At 39.7% G+C, this 21,766-nt stretch overlaps 2 protein-coding genes across 2 annotated transcripts; both read right to left on the reverse strand.

Annotated features, from left to right (window-relative positions):
- Positions 1 to 2,522: 2,522 nt before the first annotated feature.
- Positions 2,523 to 2,941, reverse strand: LOC118009201 (elongin-C-like). Its single transcript, XM_035002979.1, has one exon. It carries the CDS (start codon positions 2,886 to 2,888, stop codon positions 2,550 to 2,552), a length of 339 nt encoding a protein of 112 aa, XP_034858870.1. The 5' UTR covers positions 2,889 to 2,941; the 3' UTR covers positions 2,523 to 2,549.
- A 4,506-nt stretch (positions 2,942 to 7,447) lies between these two features.
- LOC118009202 (high mobility group protein B2-like) lies at positions 7,448 to 7,840 on the reverse strand. The gene has a single exon (XM_035002980.1). It carries the CDS (start codon positions 7,838 to 7,840, stop codon positions 7,448 to 7,450), a length of 393 nt encoding a protein of 130 aa, XP_034858871.1.
- Positions 7,841 to 21,766: the final 13,926 nt, after the last annotated feature.

Here is a 21,766-nt window from a genome sequence, read left to right on the forward strand (position 1 = left end):
TTTGATGGACTCCTGTCTCACATTTAGGTATTTCACCCATTTTGAGTTTATTTTTGTGTGTGGTGTAAGGAAATGGTCCAGTTTCATTCTTCTGCATGTGGCTGTCCAATTTTCCCAGCACCATTTGTTGAAGAGACTGTCTTTTTTCCATTGGACATTCTTTCCTGCTTTGTTGAAGATTAGTTGACCATAGAGTTGAGGGTTCATTTCTGGGCTCTCTATTCTGTTCCATTGATCTATGTGTCTGTTTTTGTGCCAGTACCATACTGTCTTGATGATGACAGCTTTGTAATAGAGATTGAAGTCCAGAATTGTGATGCCACCAGCTTTGCTTTTCTTTTTCAACATTCCTCTGGCTATTCAGGGTCTTTTCTGGTTCCATTTAAATTTTAGGATTATTTGTTCCATTTCTTTGAAAAAAGTGGATGGTATTTTGATAGGGATTGCATTAAATGTGTAGATTGTTCTAGGTAACATTGACCTCTTCACAATATTCGTTCTTCCAATCCATGAGCATGGAACGTTTTTCCATTTCTTTGTGTCTTCCTCAATTTCTTTCATGAGTATTTTATAGTTTTCTTTTTTTTTTTTAAGATTTTATTTATTTACTTGAGACAGAGAGAATGAGAGAGAGCACATGAGAGGGGAAGGGTCAGAGGGAGAAGCAGACTCCCTGCCGAGCAGGGAGCCCGATGCAGGACTCGATCCAGGGACTCCAGGATCATGACCTGAGCTGAAGGCAGTCGCTCAACCAACTGAGCCACCCAGGCGCCCTGAGTATTTTATAGTTTTCTGAGGACAGATTCTTTGCCTCTTTGGTTGGATTTAGTCCTAGGTATCTTATGGTTTTGGGTGCAATTGTAAATGGGATTGACTCCTTAATTTCTCTTTCTTCTGTCTTGTTGTTGGTGTATAGAAACGCAACTGATTTCTGTGCATTGATTTTATATCCTGTCACTTGACTGAACTCCTATATGAGTTCTAGCAGTTTGGGGGTGGTCTTTTGGGTTTTCCACATAAAGTATCATATCATCTGCAAAGAGTGAGAGTTTGACTTCTTCTTTGCCAATTCTGATTCCTTTTATTTCTTTTTGTTGTCTGATTGCTGTGGCTAGGAAGCAGTGGTGATAGTGGACATCCCTGCTGTGTTCCTGACCTTAGGGGGAAAGCTTTCAATTTTTCCCCATTGAGAATGATACTCACTGTGGGTTTTTCATAGATGGCTTTTATGATATTGAGATATGTACCCTCTATCCCTACACTCTGAAGAGTTTTGATCAAGAAAGGATGCTGTACTTTGTCAAATGCTTTTTCTGCATCTATTAAGATGCATTTCTTTTATTAATGTATTGTATCACATTGATTGATTTGCAGATGTTGAACCAAATTTGCAGCCCAGGAATAAATCCCACTTGGTCGTGGTGAATAATCCTTTTAATGTACTGTTGGATCCTATTGGCTAGTATTTTGGTGAGAATTTTTAAGTCCATGTTCATCAGGGATATTGGTCTGTAATTCTCTTTTTTGATGGGGTCTTTGTCTGATTTTGGGATCAAGGTAATGCTGGCCTCATAAAACGAGTTTGGAAGTTTTCCTTCCATTTCTATTTTTTGGAACAGTTTCAGAATAGGTATTAATTCTTCTTTAAATTTTTGGTAGAATTCCCCTGGGAAGCCATCTGGCCTGGGCTTTTGTTTGTTGTGAGATTTTTGATTACTGCTTCAATTTCCTTAGTGGTTATAGGTCTGCTCAGGTTTTCTATTTCTTCCTGGTTCAGTTTTGGTAGTTTATACATCTCTAGGAATGCATCCATTTCTTCCAGATTATCTAATTTGCTGGCATATAGTTACTAATAATATGTTCTATAATTGTTTGTATTTCTTTGGTGTTGGTTGTGATCTCTCCTCTTTCATTCATGATTTTATTTATTTGGGTCATTTCTCTTTTCTTTTTGATAAGTCTGGCCAGGGGTTTATCAATCTTATTAATTCTTTTTTTTTTACACTTAAACAATACTGCAGTTTATCAAAAGACACATAAGAAATGTCACCTCTTATGTCTTTGACAGTTATAAAAATCAATGTTTTGGCTAAGTTATAAACATGTTTATAATGCAATTATTTGCATAACTCTAGTAATGCTAACAATGGCTATAAGATCAGAATAGGTTTAAAAAAAACACTGAAAACACAAAAATATGTAGCCCCATTATTTACCTGTAGAATGTGTTCATTTATGCTTAAATTTCAGTATTTACTATATCACCACTGCTCTAATTTTAAAAATCCCATCCAAAGGATAAGGCAAAACCACCTACGAATTGGCATATTTGTTTATTTCTCAATTTGTGAAAATGTCCTTAATTTGTTGATGTAGCAAATAAATTTCAACTCTGATTGCTATGCAAAAGAACAGAAGATAATCTGCTTTGCAGTGAACTTTAAAGTTCAACTGCACACAGGCAACATGCTATATATGAAAAAATTACTAACTCAACTACAGGTATTAAATACTGAAAAAAGTTAACAGTTTATTATAATTTATTTTATTTAACAATCTAGGAAGTTCACAGCCATCAGCAGTTCCAGTGCAATTTCAGGTGCAATTGGGAATTCAGGAATCTCTGTGGAGCTGTTAGTGTAGCAAACCTCGTAGGTAAAATACATGCACACTTTTGATAGCACATGTGAAGGAATCTCTCTAAAATTGACTTCATTAGTTTCGTTCTTTGCAAACTGACCTGGGCCACTCAACATGGCTTTTATTGTTCCAGATGTTAGTGCATGTTCTCTTTTTACAATAAATTCATGACCATCCAAAGATATCAATTTGATATACATGGCATCCGGGCCTTCACAGCCACCATAGGTTTTCTCTTCTCCATCCATTATGTTCTTATGAAAGTCTACTTTACTTCCACAGGAACTTTAGTAGTTTCCTGGTGAGGTGGGGACGCAGTCCAATCTTATTAATTCTTTCAAAAAACAAGCTCCTAGTTTCGTTGATCTCTTCTGTTCTTTTGGTTTCTATTTCATTGATTTCTGCTCTGATCTTTATTATTTCTCTTCTCCTGCTGGGTTTAGGCTTTATTTGCTGTTCTTTCTCCAGCTCCTTTAGGTGTAGGGTTAGGTTGTGTATTTGAGACCTTTCTTGTTTCTTGAGAAAGGCTTGTATTGCTATATACTTTCCTCTTAGGACTGCCTTTGCTGCATCCCAAAGACATTGAACAGTTGTGTTTTCATTTTCATTTGTTTCCATGAATTTTTTTAATTCTTCTTTAAATTCCTGGTTGACCCATTCATTCTTTAGTAGGATGCTCTTTAACCTCCATGTATTTGAGTTCTTTCCGACTTTCCTCTTGTGATTGAGTTCTAGTTTCAAAGCACTATGGTCCAAAAATATGCAGGGAATGATCCCAATCTTTTGGTACTGGTTGAGACCTGATTTGTGACCTAGGATTTGATCTATTCTGGAGAATGTTCCATGGGCACTAGGGAAGAATGTGTATTCTGTTGCTTTGCAATGGAATGTTCTGAATATACCTGTGAAGTCCATTTGGTCCAGTGTGTCATTTAAAGTCTTTATTTCCTTGTTGATTTTTTGCTTAGATGATCTGTTCATTTCAGTGAGGGGGGTGTTAAAGTCCCCCACTATTATTGTATTGTTGTCAATGTGTTTCTTTGATTTTGTTATTAATTGGCTTATATAATTGGCTGCTCCCATGTTAGGGGCATAGATATTTACAACTGTTAGATCTTGTTGGATAGACCCTTTAAGTAGGATATAGTGTCCTTCTTCATCTCTTATTATAGTTTTTGTTTAAAATCTAATTTGTCTGATATAAGGATTGCCACCCCAGCTTTCTTTTGGTGTCCGTTAGCATGGTAAATGGTTTTCCACCTCCTCTCTTTCAATCTCGAGGTGTCTTTGGGTCTAAAATGAGTCTCTTGCAGACAGCATATCTATGAGTCTTGTTTTTTTAATCCAATCTGATAGCCTGTGTCTTTTGATTGGGGCATTTAACCCACTTACATTCAGGATAACTATTGAAAGATAGGAATTTAGTGCCATTGTATAGCCTGTAAGGTGACTGTTACTGTATATTGTCTGTATTCCTTTCTGGTCTGTGTTACTTTTAGGCTCTCTCTTTGCTTAGAGGGCCCCTTTCAATATTTCCTGTAGGGTTGGTTTCGTGTTTGCAAATTCTTTTAGTTTTTGTTTGTCCTGGAAGCTTTTTATCTGTCCTTCTATTTTCAGTGACAGCCTGGCTGGATATAGTATTCTTGGCTGCATATTTTTCTCATTTAGTGCTCTAAATATATCATGCCAGTCCTCTCTGGCCTGCCAGGTCTCTTTGGATAAGTCTTTTGCCAATCTAATGTTTCTACCATTGTAGGTTACAGACCTCTTGTCCCAAGCTGCTTTCAGGATTTTATCTGTCTCTGAGACTTGTAAGTTTTACTATTAGATATTAGATACTATTAGATCTATTTTTATTGATTTTGAGGGGGGTTCTCTGTGCCTCCTGGATTTTGATGCCTGTCTCCTTCCCCAAATTAGGGAAGTTCTCTGCTATAATTTGCCCCAATATACCTTCTACCTCTCTCTCTTTCTTCTTCTTCTTCTGGGATCCCAATTATTTCATATTGTTTCATCTTATGGTATCACTTATCTCTCAAATTCTGCCCTCGTGATCCAGTAGTTGTTTATTTCTTTTTTCTCAGCTTCTTTATTCTCCATCGTTTGGTCTTCTATATCACTGATTCTCTCTTCTGCCTCATTTATCCTAGCAGTTAGAGCCTCCATTTTTTATTGCACCTCATTAATAGCCTTTTTAGTTCTTTTATTTCTCCAGAAAGGGTTTCTCTAATATCTTCCATGCTTTTTTCAAGCCCAGCTAGTATCTTTATAATTGTCATTCTGAACTCTAATTCCAACATCTTACTAATGTCCGTATTGATTAGGTCCCTGGCAGTCAGTACTGCCTCTTGTTCTTTTTTCTGAGGTGAGTTTTTCCATCTTGTCATTTTGTCCAGAGGAGAACAGATGAATGAGAGAACAAAATGCTAACAGGGTAACAACAACCCAGAAAAATATACACTAAACAAATCAGAAGAGACCAGAAACCAGGGAAAAAGAAAGGGAAAGAAAGAAAAAACAAAAAAACAAAAAAACAAAAACAAAAACAAAAGAAAGAAAAGACAAAGAAAAAGAAAAAAAAAAAGAATATGGTCAAATATGATCAGGCTGGTGAATAGATGAGTGCCACACACTAGATTTTGGGTGTATTTTGGTCTGTTAGAAGAAAGTGCCTCCCAAATTTTTAAAGAAAGAAAAACTTATATATGTACTAAAATAAGGGTAAATACAATGAAGGGATAGAATACGATTGTAAAGATGACAATTATAAGATTTTATAAAAGGAATTGATAAGAAGTTGGTTGAAAAAAGAAAGAGGAGAAATTAAAAAAAAAGGGGATGAGAGAATGTGATCAGGCAGGAGACTAGAACAAAGCCATACACTAGAGATTTAGAGTATATTTTGGTCTGTTAGAAGAAACTATATCCCAAAATTTTAAAGAGAACAACTTATATATATACCAAAAATAGGGTTAACTACAATGAAGGGATAGAATATGATTCTAAAAATGAAAGATAAAAAAGATTTTTAAAAAAAGGGATTGATAAGATATTGGTTGAAAAAGGGAAAAAGAAAAATTTTAAAAAATAGAAAAAGAAAAAAAAGAAAATTAAAAAAATTAACTTTGAAAGACTTAAGAATCATGGGAAAAAAGCCATGAATTCTATGTGCAGTATTCCCCTAGCTCTGGAGTTCTGCCATTCTCATTGATGGGTAAACTTGGTCTTGGCTGGCTGTTCTTGCTGATTTTCTGGGGGAGGGGCCTGTTGCCATGGTTCCCAAATGTCTTTGCTGGAGGTGGAATTGCCCCGTCCTTGCCGGTCTGGGCTAAGTAATCTGCTCAGGTTTGCTCTCAGGAGCTTTTGTTCCCTGCAAGCTTTCCGTTCAGCTTTGGAGGCCAAGAGTGAAAATGGCAGCCTCCCAATCTCCACCCCGGAGGAGCCGAGAACTCGGGCCCCGCTCCTCAGTGAGCCCCCAGAGAAAAGCAATCACTTCCATCTCCCCCGTCTCTGGCCACTCTCCGTGCTCACCTGGCCTGTGACCCAGCATTTCTGTCTCTGACACCCAACTCAGTGTGGAGTCTCCAAACCCAGCAGATCCCTGTGGTGCGCTCCCGTGCCACTCCTCCCCAGGGGAGGAAGGAGAGTCTCCCCGGATCTGCCACTTGTTGGGTCCCTGCTGGAGGAGCAGTGGCCTGATTGTGCCGCGGATCACGGTTTATGGCAACCCCGACCTGAGAGCCCACACCTCGACTCCATCTCTGCAGCCGGCTTCCCTGCTCTGACACCTGGGAGCTCTGCCGCACTCAGGCACACCCAGTCTTTCTGTGACCCTGAGGGTCCTGAGACCACACTGTCCCAGCAAGGGTTCCACCCCCTGCTTAGCCACTGGAGTGACGTCCCTCAGCGGAGCCAACTTCTAAAAGTTCCGATTTTGTCCTCCGCGGCTCTATCACTTGCGGGTAGCAGCTGACGGAGGCCCCCTCCCCCACTGTCTATCCTCCGGAATATCACCTCGGATTCACTTCTCCGCATGTCCTACCTTCCAGAAAGTGGTCGCTTGTCTGTTCAGAGAGTTGCTGCTATTCTTTTCTTTGATCTCCTGTTGAGTTAGTAGGTGTTCAGAATGGTTTGATCCCTATCCAGCTGAATTCCTGGGACCAGATGAAATTTAGGTCTCCTACTCCTCTGCCATCCTGCTCCTCCCCCAATTTTTTTTAAAAAACAAAATGCAACATTCTAAAAAACCCAAAATTTACTATTGATACTAATTCCTACAAGTTTGCTGTGCTACAATACACAAGTCAAGAAATTAAGAGAACCATTAAATATTTAGAAACATTCAACATCAGAAGCTTTAAAATCTAACTGTATGTAGTAGCCCCTCAAAAAGCTACAACCTGCATTTTTAAAAAAGTATTTTCTCTACAAAGGATCTTATCAGCTACACAAAAATCTATACAGTTTTTTATTGAACCTAATATTGAGCTGCACTTGAATTCACATTCTTAGCAAAACAATTGCCTGAGCACACATGCACACTCCACACATATCATTACAGGATAGCCATTTATTCTTCTCCTCCTCTTCTTCATCATCTTCATCTTCCTCCTCCTCTTCCTCTTCCTGCTCATCCTCTGGTTCATTCTTTTCTTTGAACCTGTTGGCCTGCCAGGACCCTTCTTTCCCGCTTCACTTTTGCCCTTGGCGTGATAATGCAGCAATATCCTTTTCATATTTCTCCTTTAGCTTAGCTGCTTTCTGTTCATATGGTTGTTTATCTTCCGCTAACTGTTCAGACCATATCTCACCCAATTTTCTTTGCAGCATCCCCAATGGATAAACCAGGGTGTTCACTTTTGATCTTTGGGCGATGTTCAGAGCAAAACAGGAAGAAAGCAGATGGACGCCTTTTAGGAGCATTGGGATCTTTTTTCTTTTCCTTCTTGTCACCTTTGGGAGGAACATAATTTTTCATCTCCCTGTCATAGCAAGCTTTGTCACTTTTTGCCATATCTTCAAATTTCGACTTTTCCTTTGCAAACATCGTCTTCCATCTCTCTGAACATTTCTTAGAGAATTCAGCGAAATTGATGGAAGAGTCTGGGTGTTTCTTTTTGTGCTCTTCTTGGCAGGTCTGCACAAAGAAGGAGTATGAGGACATCTTGCCCCACGGCTCGTTGGGGTCTCCTTTACCCATGGTGACAGACGGTGTCTACCTGGTGGTAGCTTTTCCTCAGAGTCCTGCAGAGAGGCCTGATCCAACAGGGACGCTTCCTTCCCCAGGCTCCAGCATGAACTGGATTATCTGTCTTCTCTGGCTTTAATTGAGCATTTTATATGATTACACCTTTTCTCTTCAGCATATCAACTATACTACTTTTTTTTTTTTTTTTTGCTTTTTTTTTAGTGATTGCTCTTAGGTGTGCAAATACAATTTCAACTAATCTTTCAAATGACCATTTCAAATATCCACTTCATGGATAGTTTACATACCTCATATCAGAGTATTACACATTATCATCAGATCATCATATCAGAGTATTACAAGAGTTGTCACACATTTCACTTATACATAACTGAACAATTGTTGCAATTATTGTTTTGATCAAACTCTTTTCTGTTAGATCAATTAAGAATAATAAAAATAAAAGATAATATTTTACCCTCATTTTTGCCTTTTACCCTCATTTATGTCTTCTGTAATGCTCTTCCATTCTTTATGTAGATCCAGGGTTCTGGTCTATATCATCTTCCTTCTCTGTGAAGAATTTCTTTTAACATTTCTTGCAAAGAAGATCGGTTGACAAATTCTCTCAATTTTTGTTTGAGGAAGTCTTTATTTCTTTTACTTTGTTTTGTTCTTTTCCCCTCCACTTTAAAATATTTTTATTTTTCATTGTGATAAAATACATGATATAAAATTTATAATTTAAACATTTTAAAGTGTACATTTCAGTGGCATTCAGTATATTCATCTGGTAGCTCAGTCATTCTCTTCTCCCCCATCCATATTCATAAATTGTTTCATCTTCCCAAACTGAAACTCCATACCCATTAAACAATAACTCCCCAGTCTTCCTCCACCCACCTCCTGGCAACCACCATTCCACTTTCTATCTCTATTAATCTGACTACTCTAGGTGCCTCATAAAATGGAATCAGGAAGTATTTGTATTTTTCCTTTGCTTTTGAAGAATTTAGCTGATAGAGAATCCCAGGTTGGTAAGGTGTTTTGGTTTTTTTTTTAACACTTTATTTCACTCTACCCTCTTATTACCTGCATTGTTTCACAAGAGATATCTGATGTAATTCTTATCTTCATTCCTCTATAAATGAGGTGGGTATATTTCCTCTGGCTTCAATAAAGATTTTCCCTTTTCATTGATTTTCTGCAATTTGAATACAATATGCCTAGATGTAGATTTTTAAATACGTATCCTGCTTTGTATTCTCTAAGCTTCCTGCATCTGTGATTTAATCTCTATCATTAATTTTGAGAAATTCTCAGTCATTATTACTTCAAATATTTCTTCTTTTCCTTTCTCTTTCTTCTCCTTCTAGTATTCCTATTACACATATGGTACAATTTTTATAATTATTCTATAGTTCTTGGGTATTCTGCTCTTTCCTTTAATTTTCTTTTCTTTTTTTTTTGTTTGGGAAGTTTCTACTGACATATCTTTAAGCTTCCTGATTCCTTCATGAGCCATGACCAATCTAATTATGCACCCATCAAAGGCATTCTCTGTTTCTCTTGCAGTGCTTTTGATCTCTAGAATTGTATTTTATTTCTTTCTTAGAGTTTCCATTTCTCTGCTCACATTGCCCATCTGTTTTTGCATGTTGTCCACTTTCCAGCAGAACCCTTAGCATATTAATCAGTTATTTTAAATTCTTAGTCTGATAATTCCAAATCTCTGCCATATCTGAGTCTGGTTCTGATAGTTGCTTTGAATCTCATACTGTCTTTTGTGCCTTTTAGCATATCTTACAATTTTTTGTTGAAAACCAGCCATGATGTATTGGATAAAAGGAACAGTATTGGCTCTAACAGCAAACTTCTGCTCTTGGAAAGCTATGATTCTCTGTGTCTGCTTCCCTCTCCAGTTTGGGAACAGCAGTTTCTCTGTGACCTCAACTCTCTGATGGATCTAAGAGGAGTTGTTGATTTTTAGTTTGTTTAACTTTTCTCTTGTTGTCAGAATAAGAGTGATGACTTCCATGATCTCTACATGTTGGACCAGAAACCAGAAGTCTCCAAAGGACTTTCATTGAACCTTTTATATATTTCATAGATTCAGTGAACATTTATGAAGCACTACTGGGTGAGATAGTATAGCCAACCTGCACCCCATACCCAAATGTCCAGCCTCTTCTGGACACCCAGGAGATTTGCCCATGTGAGACCTCCAATTTCTAGAGACCATGCACATGGGATTAGTAGGAAAGGAGAAAACAGACAAAGGAAGAGCTTTTAGTGAGGAAAAGAATCAACCCTACTTAGAGTTTTAGCCTAATCCTTTCATAAAATTATAGCCAACCTCATGGCTGCCTAGCTCATCCCATTTTGTTCCTAGTTATGGAACATAGAATATGGTAAACTGGCTATGCAACAATAAACCTTTTCCAGTTTCCTTGTATCTTCCCAAAGTTTGTTCTCCCCAACTTTCCCACAGAGAAAAAGAGAGCTGAAACATCGTGTGAGTCTGTACTTGTTTTAATATTCTAGTATCAAGTCAATTAGAAGATTTTCTTTCCTGGTAGTTGCATCCAAGAAGAAAGGGATGAGCTACTGACCAGATCCAAGAAGAGGTGTAATCCCATGGCCTGGGTTGCAAAAGCAGTTCAATGCTGCCCAATATCAGGCACAAAAGTATTGTCACCTTTCAGTAATTAGCATGAATAGAAGAGCATACATATTAGAATAGAATACTAAACCATGGGTCATCCAGTACAGAGAGGGAACACAATGCTGTGGGGGTGAAACTTTGCACTAATTCAAAATAATTTAACTCATAGAACTTCAAAATAGATTAAAATTTTACTTTTTCACTACTTTAGAGAAAAAATTTGCTAACAAATTAACAGTATAAAACTTCTCTTTGGAGAAGTACTAAACTGGAGAACAAACCTAAAATCTTTTAAAAGCATCTATGTGCATAAAAACGATCGTGATAGAAATGTTTACATCAATTTCCTAAGAACTTCTCTTAGGCAATACATTTTTGTTTAGTCCTATTTTTCAATATATTCTTAAAAGCAATGGCTGTATCTCTTTCTAAGTACTTTAGAAACTTCTGACTAATTCAGAATGGGAAGAAAGAAGAAGGATTAGGCCAAACTGATAAGGCTTTTCTGTATATTTACATTAGGAAATAGGGTCATTTATAATAATTTATAATACCGCTAAATAAATAAAGTGATACAATAAAGACCCAACCAAGTAAGAATGGGCCAACTTTCTACCTTACTTCCACATAGGAGCTGCCCCTTTATTCTTTATTTCCCTAAAAGCTGCTTTATTCTTTCCACATTTCATTTCTCAAATTGAATTATTTCATCCTAAGTAGTAGAAGTAACTAGGAACAAAACGGGATGAGCTAGGCAGGATTAACTGTGACAGGAGAAGTTCTCCAGACTATTAAACCACCTAAATCTTTAAGGTGACAGATACGCTGTTTTAAATCAGCCAAATCTAAATGAAATAGAAGGAATAAAGAGATTCTGAGAAATATGTTTCAATAAACAAGGGCAAAATAAACCCATGCAGCAGCTTTGAGCCAAAAGTTTTTTCCCCAGCTTCTCCTCAAATGTTCCTCAGGACATTCTAAAGTCTCCCTGCAATGTCTTCAAGCTCAAACAGAAAACCTGGACACTTCTGAGAACAGGAGGTGGGAGCACTCCAGAAAGCCAGTTCCAAAGAGCCCAGGTATTGACTGACACAACAGGGAGCCCAGAAACAAATGGGGCCGCCAAACCTCAAATAAGCACCATCCCAGCTGAGATTAGCTGCTGTTGCCCCAAATTCACATTGCAACAACACCATCAGATTACAACCTGGCAAGACGAGAGAGAACCAGGCAAGGGCAGGGGAATGTGACACCAAAGTAGATTGTCAACTGTTGACATTTTTTTGTTGAGGGAGAAATGTCGTATCAAAATGGCATGGGGTGGGTGTTATACGCAAATAATGAATCATGGAACACTACATCAAAAACTAATGATGTAATGTATGGTGATTAACATAACATAATAAAAAAATTAAAATAAAAAAAAGGCATGGGGCAAAGATTGAGAAGTTACTACATTCCAGGCACTGTGCTTGTCCTTTCATACACCTGGTCTCATTTAAGATCCCAACAATACTGAGATGCTAAAACATCCCCACTTTACTGAAGAGGAAAGAGTAAGAGAATAAAATGGAGAAGGACAAAGAGAGGGAAGGGGAGAAATCAGCTTTCACTGAGCACCTGCCCAGGTGCCAGGTCCTGTCAGGAACTTTCACCTGTTACCACATTTCATCTTCACATTTTTAAGATGGCAAGTTCACTTGTCCAGGATTCATTAACAAGTAAAAGCTGGGGCTGTGGCTGTAGTTAGGTCTTCCAAAGCCAGGATAGCATAGAGAGCAACTCAGAAGCCTGACTAGCCAGCTGACAGCTCACGCCACAGCCATGCACAGAAAAGCTGAAGGGAAGTGAAAATCACCATTGGAGAAGTGGTAAAATACAGCGTTGAGGGAGAGGTTCAATTAGAGGCAAGAGAGAGCAGATGAGTGGAGGCTAATGGGAGCTTCCAGGAGGGCGCATTCAAAGGTAGCAGCCTGTAGGGAACAATTATGAAGTTGGAGACTGAATGATACTCAGTCTGAATCTTAGCTCTGGCACCTAGCTGGGAGACCTCTTAAGTCACAAGTGTCTCCCTAGGGACAGTATTACCTGCTTTGTGGGACTGTTGGAAGGTAGGGATGATGCCTGTTCCATGATATTTATTAACAAGTGATAAAAACATTATTATTATATTATAATCCGTGGAGTATGGCTGGATTTGGCTGGGAAGCAGAGAGGGACCGCATTGCTATTGCTGGAACTTTTAGGAAGCAGGAAAGCTGAGAGATCCGGAGGCTCCTCTTCACTCTTCATGGGGCCTTCTTTTCCATCCTCTTGCATTTCCTCTCATGCCACCCAGCACTCAGAGTGTTTTCTCTGAAGCAATACCCAAGCTCAGCTGAAAATGTGTTCCAATTTGCTGCAAGCTGAGTTAGGAACCCCAGAGCCAGGCACCCCTGTCCCCAAGTGATGGAACCTGTGTGGACAAACCACACTACAAAAAGCTTGAGATTATTGAAAAAGCCCACTTGGAAACTACTAGGGAGAGTTGGGAGTAGACTTAAAATAAATTGTCTGCTTTTATTTCACTGTCACGGTTAATGTGAATTTACTCGTGCTGCTTTCTAATATCCCATGGCAAATTCCTTAACTCCTATCTCCATGCCCTCAACTCAAAAAACTGGCATTACACTACATTCACCTCAGGCCCTGGCCCAGAAACCTTCACCTGGTATCACACCTGGACTGCAACGGTTATGTCATGTCAGGAGACTTACATTTTGCAGAATGGTCATGGAAAAGAAGTAAACAAACAAAACTCCATATAAGAAGTTCATTGCTCCAGAAGGATGCATTTGTAGTTAATTCAACACCTTATCAGCAGGCGATTTCTTCTTTCCCAAAGAGCACGCTCCTAGAAAAATGTCTCCAACATAGTCTTCATTACTTTTACAGAAAGAAGGAAGAAAGGCATACCTTCCAATATCCCTAGTCTCTTCTAGTTTATTTTTTAATCTTTATTTTTCTTGCAATCAATATATCACATATTCATGGGGGTGGGTGGGTAAGATTACTTGTAAAATCACCTCAGACAGGATAACAAATAATTGTTAACTTTTTGTGGTGGCTTCTTTTGACTTTATAGCACACATTAAATTAGGGTCTTAACAAGTCTCCTCTGTATTCAGAAGCCTCTGCTTTGCTCCCATGTTCTTGGCCTGTTTATGGTGCTTGTTGCCTTTGACCACTCTTATCACAGCCTGCAGTGCTGTACTGTACTTGCCTGTCCACTGGCGGGCTCCTCAGCTCCACTGTTAGCCCTTGAATGAGAAGTGACCTTGTCTACTGTGGTGGCCCTAAAGCTTTGCTCCCTTTGGTAGGATTCATCTGCTGGGAAGAAGACTGAACCACCTGTGATAGTTAATTTTACCCATCAGCTGGGCTAGACTACAGGGCCTAGGTGTTTGGGCAAACATGAATCTAAATGGTTTTTTGTTTTTGCTTTTTAAGATTTTATTTATTTATTTGAGAGAGAGAGAGAGAGCACAAGCAGGGGGAGGAGCAGAGGGACAAGCAGATTCCCTGCTGAATGGGGATTCCTGACACAGGGCTCGATCCCAGGACCCTGAGATCATGACCTGAGCCGAAGTCAGATGCTTAACTGACTGAGCCACCCAGGTGCCCCAAACATGAATATAAATGTTCTGTTAACATATTATTTAGATGTGTTTAACAGTTAAACCATAGACTGAGTAAAGCAGATTACCCTCCATAATGTTGGTGGGTCTCCTAATCCAATCAGTTGAAGGTCTTCTCGAAAAGACTGGTGTCCCCCAAAGAAGAGAGAAATCTGTCTCCAGATTGCCTTCAGACTCAAGCTGCAATATCAACTCTCTCCTGGGTCTCCAGCCTGCTGGACTGCCTTGAAGATTTTGGACTTGCCACAATCATGTGAACCAATTCCTAAAATAAACTTATATACACACACACACACACACACACACACACACACACACACACACTATTGGTTCTGTTTCCTTGGAGAATACTGATTAATACAACACCTCCTGAATACTCTGTCCCCACCCAGTCAGCCACACTACTACACTCTTCCCCTTCTTGGGCTAGCCTTCTGTCTCTCCATTTCCATATTTTCTCTCCTGTTACTGGCTCCCATTCCACTTTCCTGCACTCTCAGTGTTTACACCTCCACCTTTTCTCCCATCCAACTCCTTCTTTTAAAGAATTCCCTCTTTCAAGCTGCGACCATATACTGACTCAATTCCACTTTAACTTGATTGATTTACTCCAACAATTATACAGAAGAAGCAGGCATGGTTTGTGCATTAGGTGAGTGGTACTAAGGGTGGAGAAGGGGCAATGATACAAAGATAAGTTAAGGCCTGGGTTCTGTCCTGAAATGTGTTAACAATTAAGGAAATAATTGCAAGAGAGGTCAAAGAGGTGCATATGCAACTGTAACAGAGGGAGGGCTGCACATGGAGCATAGGAGCAGGGCTGAGGGACTGGGGAGAGTACATGAGGGAAGATCCCTCTCCAGGAGTAAATGGGGGGAAACAAGTTTCAAAGAACAATTGTGGAAAAGCAAGCCCATGAAAGATGGATAGGATTTTGACCTCAGCTGGAAAAAGTGCAGGACGGTTTGGAAAATACTGAATAGACAGAGTGAACAGTAAACAGGGAGTCCAAAACAAGACTGAATTCCCAGATCTAGGGTTTCACTCCTGACATTCAGCCACACTTCACCTATAACGTTTCACCAACACCCCACAGTCAGCATCACCAGACATCACTCACTCCCAAGGCAGCTTCCTTTGCCAACATCTCTTTTTGTCAATGGAAGAGAAATATGATTCTCTAGATCACTCAAGTTCAAAACTGACCCTCTGGACTCAGCTTTTTCCCTTCCCAATGGTGATTATGTTACCAGTGTTTCTCCACTTAGCAGACCTTCAGTCTGTCCCCCATCCAGACAGCACCTGGCTAAGAGTCATTTGGCCTCTGGTTGACTTTTCCCCTGATAAAAACCCACTGCCTGCTCATTCTGTTTACAGTTTGTAAATGTCTCCTGTAAAGAAATGTGTCAGCTCCCACTGGGTGAGATCAGCAGCTTAGAAAAGAGGGAAGAAGCATCCCCCTCACTGAAACACCAAACTCATATTGATGGTGCCCAAAATTACAATCACACCATATGCACCTCTTTGACCTCTCTTGCAATTATTTTACATCACACCAACTCATAAACGTGCACTTCATTAAAATTGCCAGATTCAGTTCACATCAAGTGGCATTGTGCTCCTTCTTCCTCATTTCAGAGCTAGTTTAAATTCTTCTTCCTGACTGATAACCCCTGGCGTGCACTTTGGCCCTGCCTGACCACTATGTCCACATATTCCCAACACAAGCACTCCACTCCAGCCAGGCCAGCCAGGCCCTGCCCCCACCTGCCATCACATGAACACACCACATTCATCCCTGCTGCCACACACACATGCTTGCCCGCAGACTGTCCCAAGTGCTCTGTGCCCCCCTGCCCAGGCCATGAAGCTCTGCCCAAAGCTTTTCACCCTCACTGAGCTCTCCCCATTCTGATCCCCTGAAGAACAGAATTTGGCTTCTGTATATGTTGTATGTCTTACATTGTGAAATAATATTCTGTGTGACATTACATTATATGTGATAGTTATTATACATAGTTCCAATATATATATTTTTTGTGGCCAGAACTAAGAGGGTTATAATAAGTCACCCAGGATGTGCATTTAAGGTCATGAACATGTCAACCCAAAATTAGTACTGATCTGTCACAGAAATATCTCAATCTAAGAAATTACTAATAAGTTGCTAAAGGAAACCTGGAAATACTAAAGTTTGTTAAAAGCAAATAACAACAACAAAAAAGAAGATAAAAGAAGGAAAACAGTCTGGGTATGTGTATTCGAAGAAAATTATATCCCCACTAGGTATATTTTTATACGACATGAGAAGTAAAGAGGTGCTTAAATAAGAAGTATATTCTGCAGAAGTTTAGAAAGCAAAAAGTCAAAGACCAAGAATCCAGCACTTCTTTGGGAAATGATCCTGTCTCTAGATGGCAGGCCAGATACTTTACGGAGGTCGATTTATCAGGCTTCCACTACTTGATGGAAATAATCCTTAAAGGATCCACCTGTTCTGGTCCTAATTGCAGGGTACCAGAAGGTGGTGTGTGGGAATGGATGGGTCTCCCAGGGGAACCTTCCCACCGAGTACCCCTTGGCACTCCACCAGAAAATAGTTACATTGGACTGTGGCCTTTGAATCCATCTCTTCCAAGTCTGATAACCTCACAACATTGTTTCTGGTTCTGTAGAGCGAAGACCCCGATGCTGCACTCTGGAGATGTACTGCACTGAGGATGCCTATCACCCCTGGCTGGGGGAACAATAGGCCCCTTTCCCTCTTAACAGCAAGTGTCACAGCTCCCTGTTAGATTCTAACTGTTTTGAGGGTCAGCACAATGTCCCATTCTTCCTGCAGAGCTTCCACTCTATCAAGTACACAGGTACCTCACTGATTATATGTTGGGACTACTTTTTTCCTCAAAGTTTCACCCACCAGACTCTTCTCCTAGTATTTTCAATTAATCTACCCAACAAATACTCCTTGAACTTATTCATTTATTTAACAAATGCTTGCTGAGCCTCCAGAATATATCAGGCACAGCACTAGAGCTTTACAGGTACACAAACTGATGAACAACACAGCCAAGCTCCTGCCCTCAGGGAGCCCACAACTGAGGAGAAGAGACAGAAGAAACAAGCAAGCATGATCACAGACACTGAGCTCTCCAGTTAACAGAAGCAGGGCTCCTTGGAGAAATGGTTGATCCTAGGGATGGGCCAGAGAATATACAATAAGAGCATCTTGCAGTGCCAGAAAGAAAGCATTTTAAAAAAACCCCACAATGATGAGTATATATCAGAAGAGAAACAGGAACCAAATGAAAGAGATCCTAATGAACAAAGCTGAAATGATCTGAACAACAAAATAAACAAGGTAGTATTTATGGATTATAATCCAAAGTATAAAATAAATATCCATGAATCCATGGTAATATAAACAAACGTTGACCAAATGAGTAAATTGGGAAGAAGGGACAAATTTTCCATACAGAAGAATAAGAGATAATTATATAGCTACTCCAGCCTCAAAGAGGTAGAGCATGAGTCCCCACCCATTAAGTGTGAGCTGTGCAGTGATTCCTTCCAAGGAGTACAGTATGGAAGAGGGCAGTAATTTTGCAGTGGCAAAACCTGACAAACACTACCCCACCCAGATGATCAAGCTTAACATCCCAAGTGATAAATCATGTTGATTAGAACATGTGCCTTTGATATGACGTAATGAAAATGGCAATCCCCTCTGTGGTCTTCCTCCCCAAAACTAATAACCCCCATCTAATCATGAGAAAATATCAGACAAACTTCAGTTGAGGGACATTCTGCTAAATACCTGACCAGTATTCTTCCAAATCAGCAAGGTGACCAAAAACAAGGAAAGTCAGAGAAACTGTCACAGCCAAGAGAAGCCTAAGGAGACATGATGACTAAAGTAATATGCTTTCCTACATCCTGGAGTAGAAAAATGACATTAGGTAAAAACTAAGGAAACCCGAATAAAGTATGGACTTTCATGAGTAATAATGTATTGATATTTGTTCACTAATTGTAACAAATGTATCATAAGACTGTCAGACTTTAATATTAGGGGAAACTCAGTGCCGGGTATGTGGTAACTCTGTACTCTCTTTGCAGTTTTTCTGTAAATCCAAAACTGTGTTAAAATAAAAGGTTTATTATAAAAATAATAAAAGGACCAAAACCACAAGGAGCCCTTTCAATTCATCTATCTGAAGGGCAACATGGAATATTAGAGAACAATTGCAGAGTAGGAACCAGTATCTCAGGCAAGCCACAGTGCTCCTGATGCCGACAGCCAGAAAGAGTAAGGACAGGTAGGCATGGTTTTTGATGATTGCTTCATGGTGAGACCACTGCTGCACCCCTTCCCAATTTCACTAGCCATCACAGGCATACATTTCATCCTCCAAAAAGAAGTCCTTGCCTCATCACAGCAAGATCCACAGGGAACACAGAACTGCCAGAGTTGGGCAGCAACCTACATTTTGCACATTGTCGGAACTCTGTATTTGTTGAGATAGTATTTGTAAATCCCTTTGCCACATTAAAATATTCATAATCGAACAGACATTTCTCCAATGATATACAAATGGCCAACAAGCATATGAAAGGATGCTCGGTGTCATTAGACATCAGGGAAAAGGAAGGCAAAACCACAATGAGATAATCCCGTAACATCCATATGCTGGCTGTAACTTAAAAAAAGAAAAAGGAAAATAAAAAGTGTTGGTGAGGATGTGGAGAAAGTGACACCCTCAGACACTGGTGGTGGGATTGTAAGATGGTGCTCCTACAATGGGAAATGGGCGGTTCCTCAATAAGTTAAACATAGAATGACCACATGACCCGGAGGTCCCTCTCCTTTTTTGGTTTATAGTCAAAAGAATTGAAAGCAAGTGTTCACGCAAAAACTTGCACATGAATGTTCATAGCAGGTTTATTCGCAATAACCAAAAGGTATAAACAACTGAAGTGTCTGCCAACAGATGAATGGATAAATAAAAAGTGGTATCTACACCCATTAAAAGGAATGAAGTACTGACACACGGATGGACTTTGAAAACATTAACGTAAATGAAAGAAGCCAGACACAAAAAGCCATATATTGTACGACCCCCTTTATATGAAATATCCAGAACAGGCAAATCCATAGAGACAGAAGAAAGTAGATTACTAGTTAACCAGGGGCTGGGAAATGGGGAGTGACTGTTTAATGGGTACTGGGTTTCCTTTTGGGTGATGTAAATGTTATAGAACTAAACAGTGGCGATGGTTGCACAACACTGTGAATGAACTAAATGTCCCCATGCATTGTACAATTTAAATGGTTAAAATGGTGAGTTTATATGTATTTTACCATAATTAAAAATCACAAGTGCATTCCTTAATCCCATCCCCGATTTCACCCATCCCCCTACCCTCCTCCCCTCTGGTAACCATCAGTTTATTCTCTGTAGTTAAGAGTCTGTTTCTAGGGGTGCCTGGGCGGCTCAGTCCATTAAGGGTCCATTAAGGGCCATGATCTCAGGGTCATGGGATTGAGCCCCGTGTCTAGACCCATAGCAGGCTCCAAGCTCAGCAAGGAGACTGCTTGTTCCTCTCCTTCACCCCTGCTTGCATTCTCTCTCTCTCAAATAAATAAATAACTTTTTTAAAAAAAGAGTCTGTTTCTAGGTTTGATGTATGGAAGTGCTGAATCACTACATTGCACACCTGAAACTAATTTAACACTGTATATTAACTATACTGGAATTGAAATGAAATAAAAAGAAATACATGGGAAAAAATAAAAACACTTATCTTTTAAAATATCAAAAGGCAAAGAATATCCATAACTAGCATGATTCCGAGTATGGCTCTCAGACCACCTATAACAGCAATACTCAAGATAATTGATAAAAATGAAAGTTCCTGGGCTCACCCAAGACCCACAAAAGTTGATTCCCAGAAACCTGTATAGTATTGTATTATCCTTTCAACAGCATCTCACATGATCTTTGCACACAGGGTTGAAAAAAATCAAACTAGAAAACTCTTGAGATGGGAAGTGTCTCCTCTATGTCCTCAGCCTTATATAGGCCTACTCGATACAGGCTTTTTTGTTGAATGAATAGACAAATGTTGGTTTTCATTTAAAGGGAGCACACTGTTCTCTCCCTTCCAGGTGTCTGGGACTATGTCAGTTATAAGGAAGAGTCCCCGTGCTGTATTTCCACCTTAGACTGTTAGTCTGCACCAGCGGCCAACAGGGAGGAGTATGGGAGGGGGGCCATAATGGGGGAGTGGGGGCTGGGGTCGCCCTTGTTCTCTAAGCAGAGGCAGGAGAACTCACCCAGAGATTTTATAGATTTTCAAAAGAGTGCTTCACCATCATCTTTTCAAACCTCCTGGTATTGCAAAGGAAGATCCACACTCTACACATTCTGTGCGGATTAAATTTATGGCCTCTAGAAATCATCATTAAGATGCAGAGGGAAGATATTAATCAAATGAGTTTCATGTCACTGATTACAACCAGAACTGCAAAACCTTGCTTTCAGAATTGTGTGCTACTGTTAAGTGGACAGTAGGGTTGTAATCAGCTCAGAAAGTTTTTCCATGTTTGTTACACAGGTCAACAACCCAGTCAACACTCTAGGTGCCTTTGGTTCTCATTAGCATAAAATCTTTAACTTTCAGTTTTCAATGAACATCTCAACAAGTCTATACATTTATATAATCCATATTAAATTTCTTCTGCAACAGGATAAGTGAAAATTGGGTGGGATTAAATATTAAGAGGCAAAGTGAAAAGCCATAGATAACCCGAATAGGAAAAGAGGTATTTTTCCACAGAATTGAGATAGTTCTCTTTTTGGGCACCTGAGCAAATGTAACACATTCTTTGTAACTACTTTTGAGTTCAAAAGTTCTTTCCTGAAAGGGTCCTGGTACAACGTCCGTTGGTCCAGAATATAAGTGTTCAAACACAATGTTGCACAGAGCAGCTGTAAGGAGTGGGAATGTGGGTAGTCATTCTTTAGGAACAAAAGCCATTTCCAGGATTATCTGCTATGTTGCTCAGGCTTTGCCAATCAATATGCATATACTCACCGAGCAGCATCTACTATGTGCAAAGTACTTTACCTAGTGTGGTGGGAATGCAAAAAAAGGCTTAAACTGTTTATAATTCCCAAAGAGGTTTACAACTTGCTTTTATAATTGAGTTATGTTACTATGCAAACAGATGTGCCTGGCTGGTGCATTTGTTTGGGGGGAAAGATGGAGAGACTAGAAAGGAGGGCAGGATAGCCAAACCCTTAAGGCTGAGGGAACATTCAAGGCACAGGATACATTAAGACAGCCAGTCTGTCTAACGAAAAAGCCTAAAACAGGCTTTTGTGTGTCTCCAACCTTACGTTCAAGGACATTCCAGGGCCCACCCCAAAGTGTTTTAAACTTATCTGAGGCAGGGCAATTCTCTGAGAATCTTGTTCTCCTCAAAATATTTCGGGAGGTAGAGCTTTATAGTCCAGGTTCATTTTTCAGGACCTTAAAGAGGCACCTTAAGAACCACCACTAGTCCTGTTGCATGAGAGAAGATGGCCCAAC

Source organism: Mirounga leonina, unplaced genomic scaffold (genome assembly GCF_011800145.1).
Source record: "Mirounga leonina isolate KUSES-001 unplaced genomic scaffold, KU_Mleo_1.0 Mir_127, whole genome shotgun sequence".
Taxonomy (NCBI): Eukaryota; Metazoa; Chordata; class Mammalia; order Carnivora; family Phocidae; genus Mirounga; species Mirounga leonina.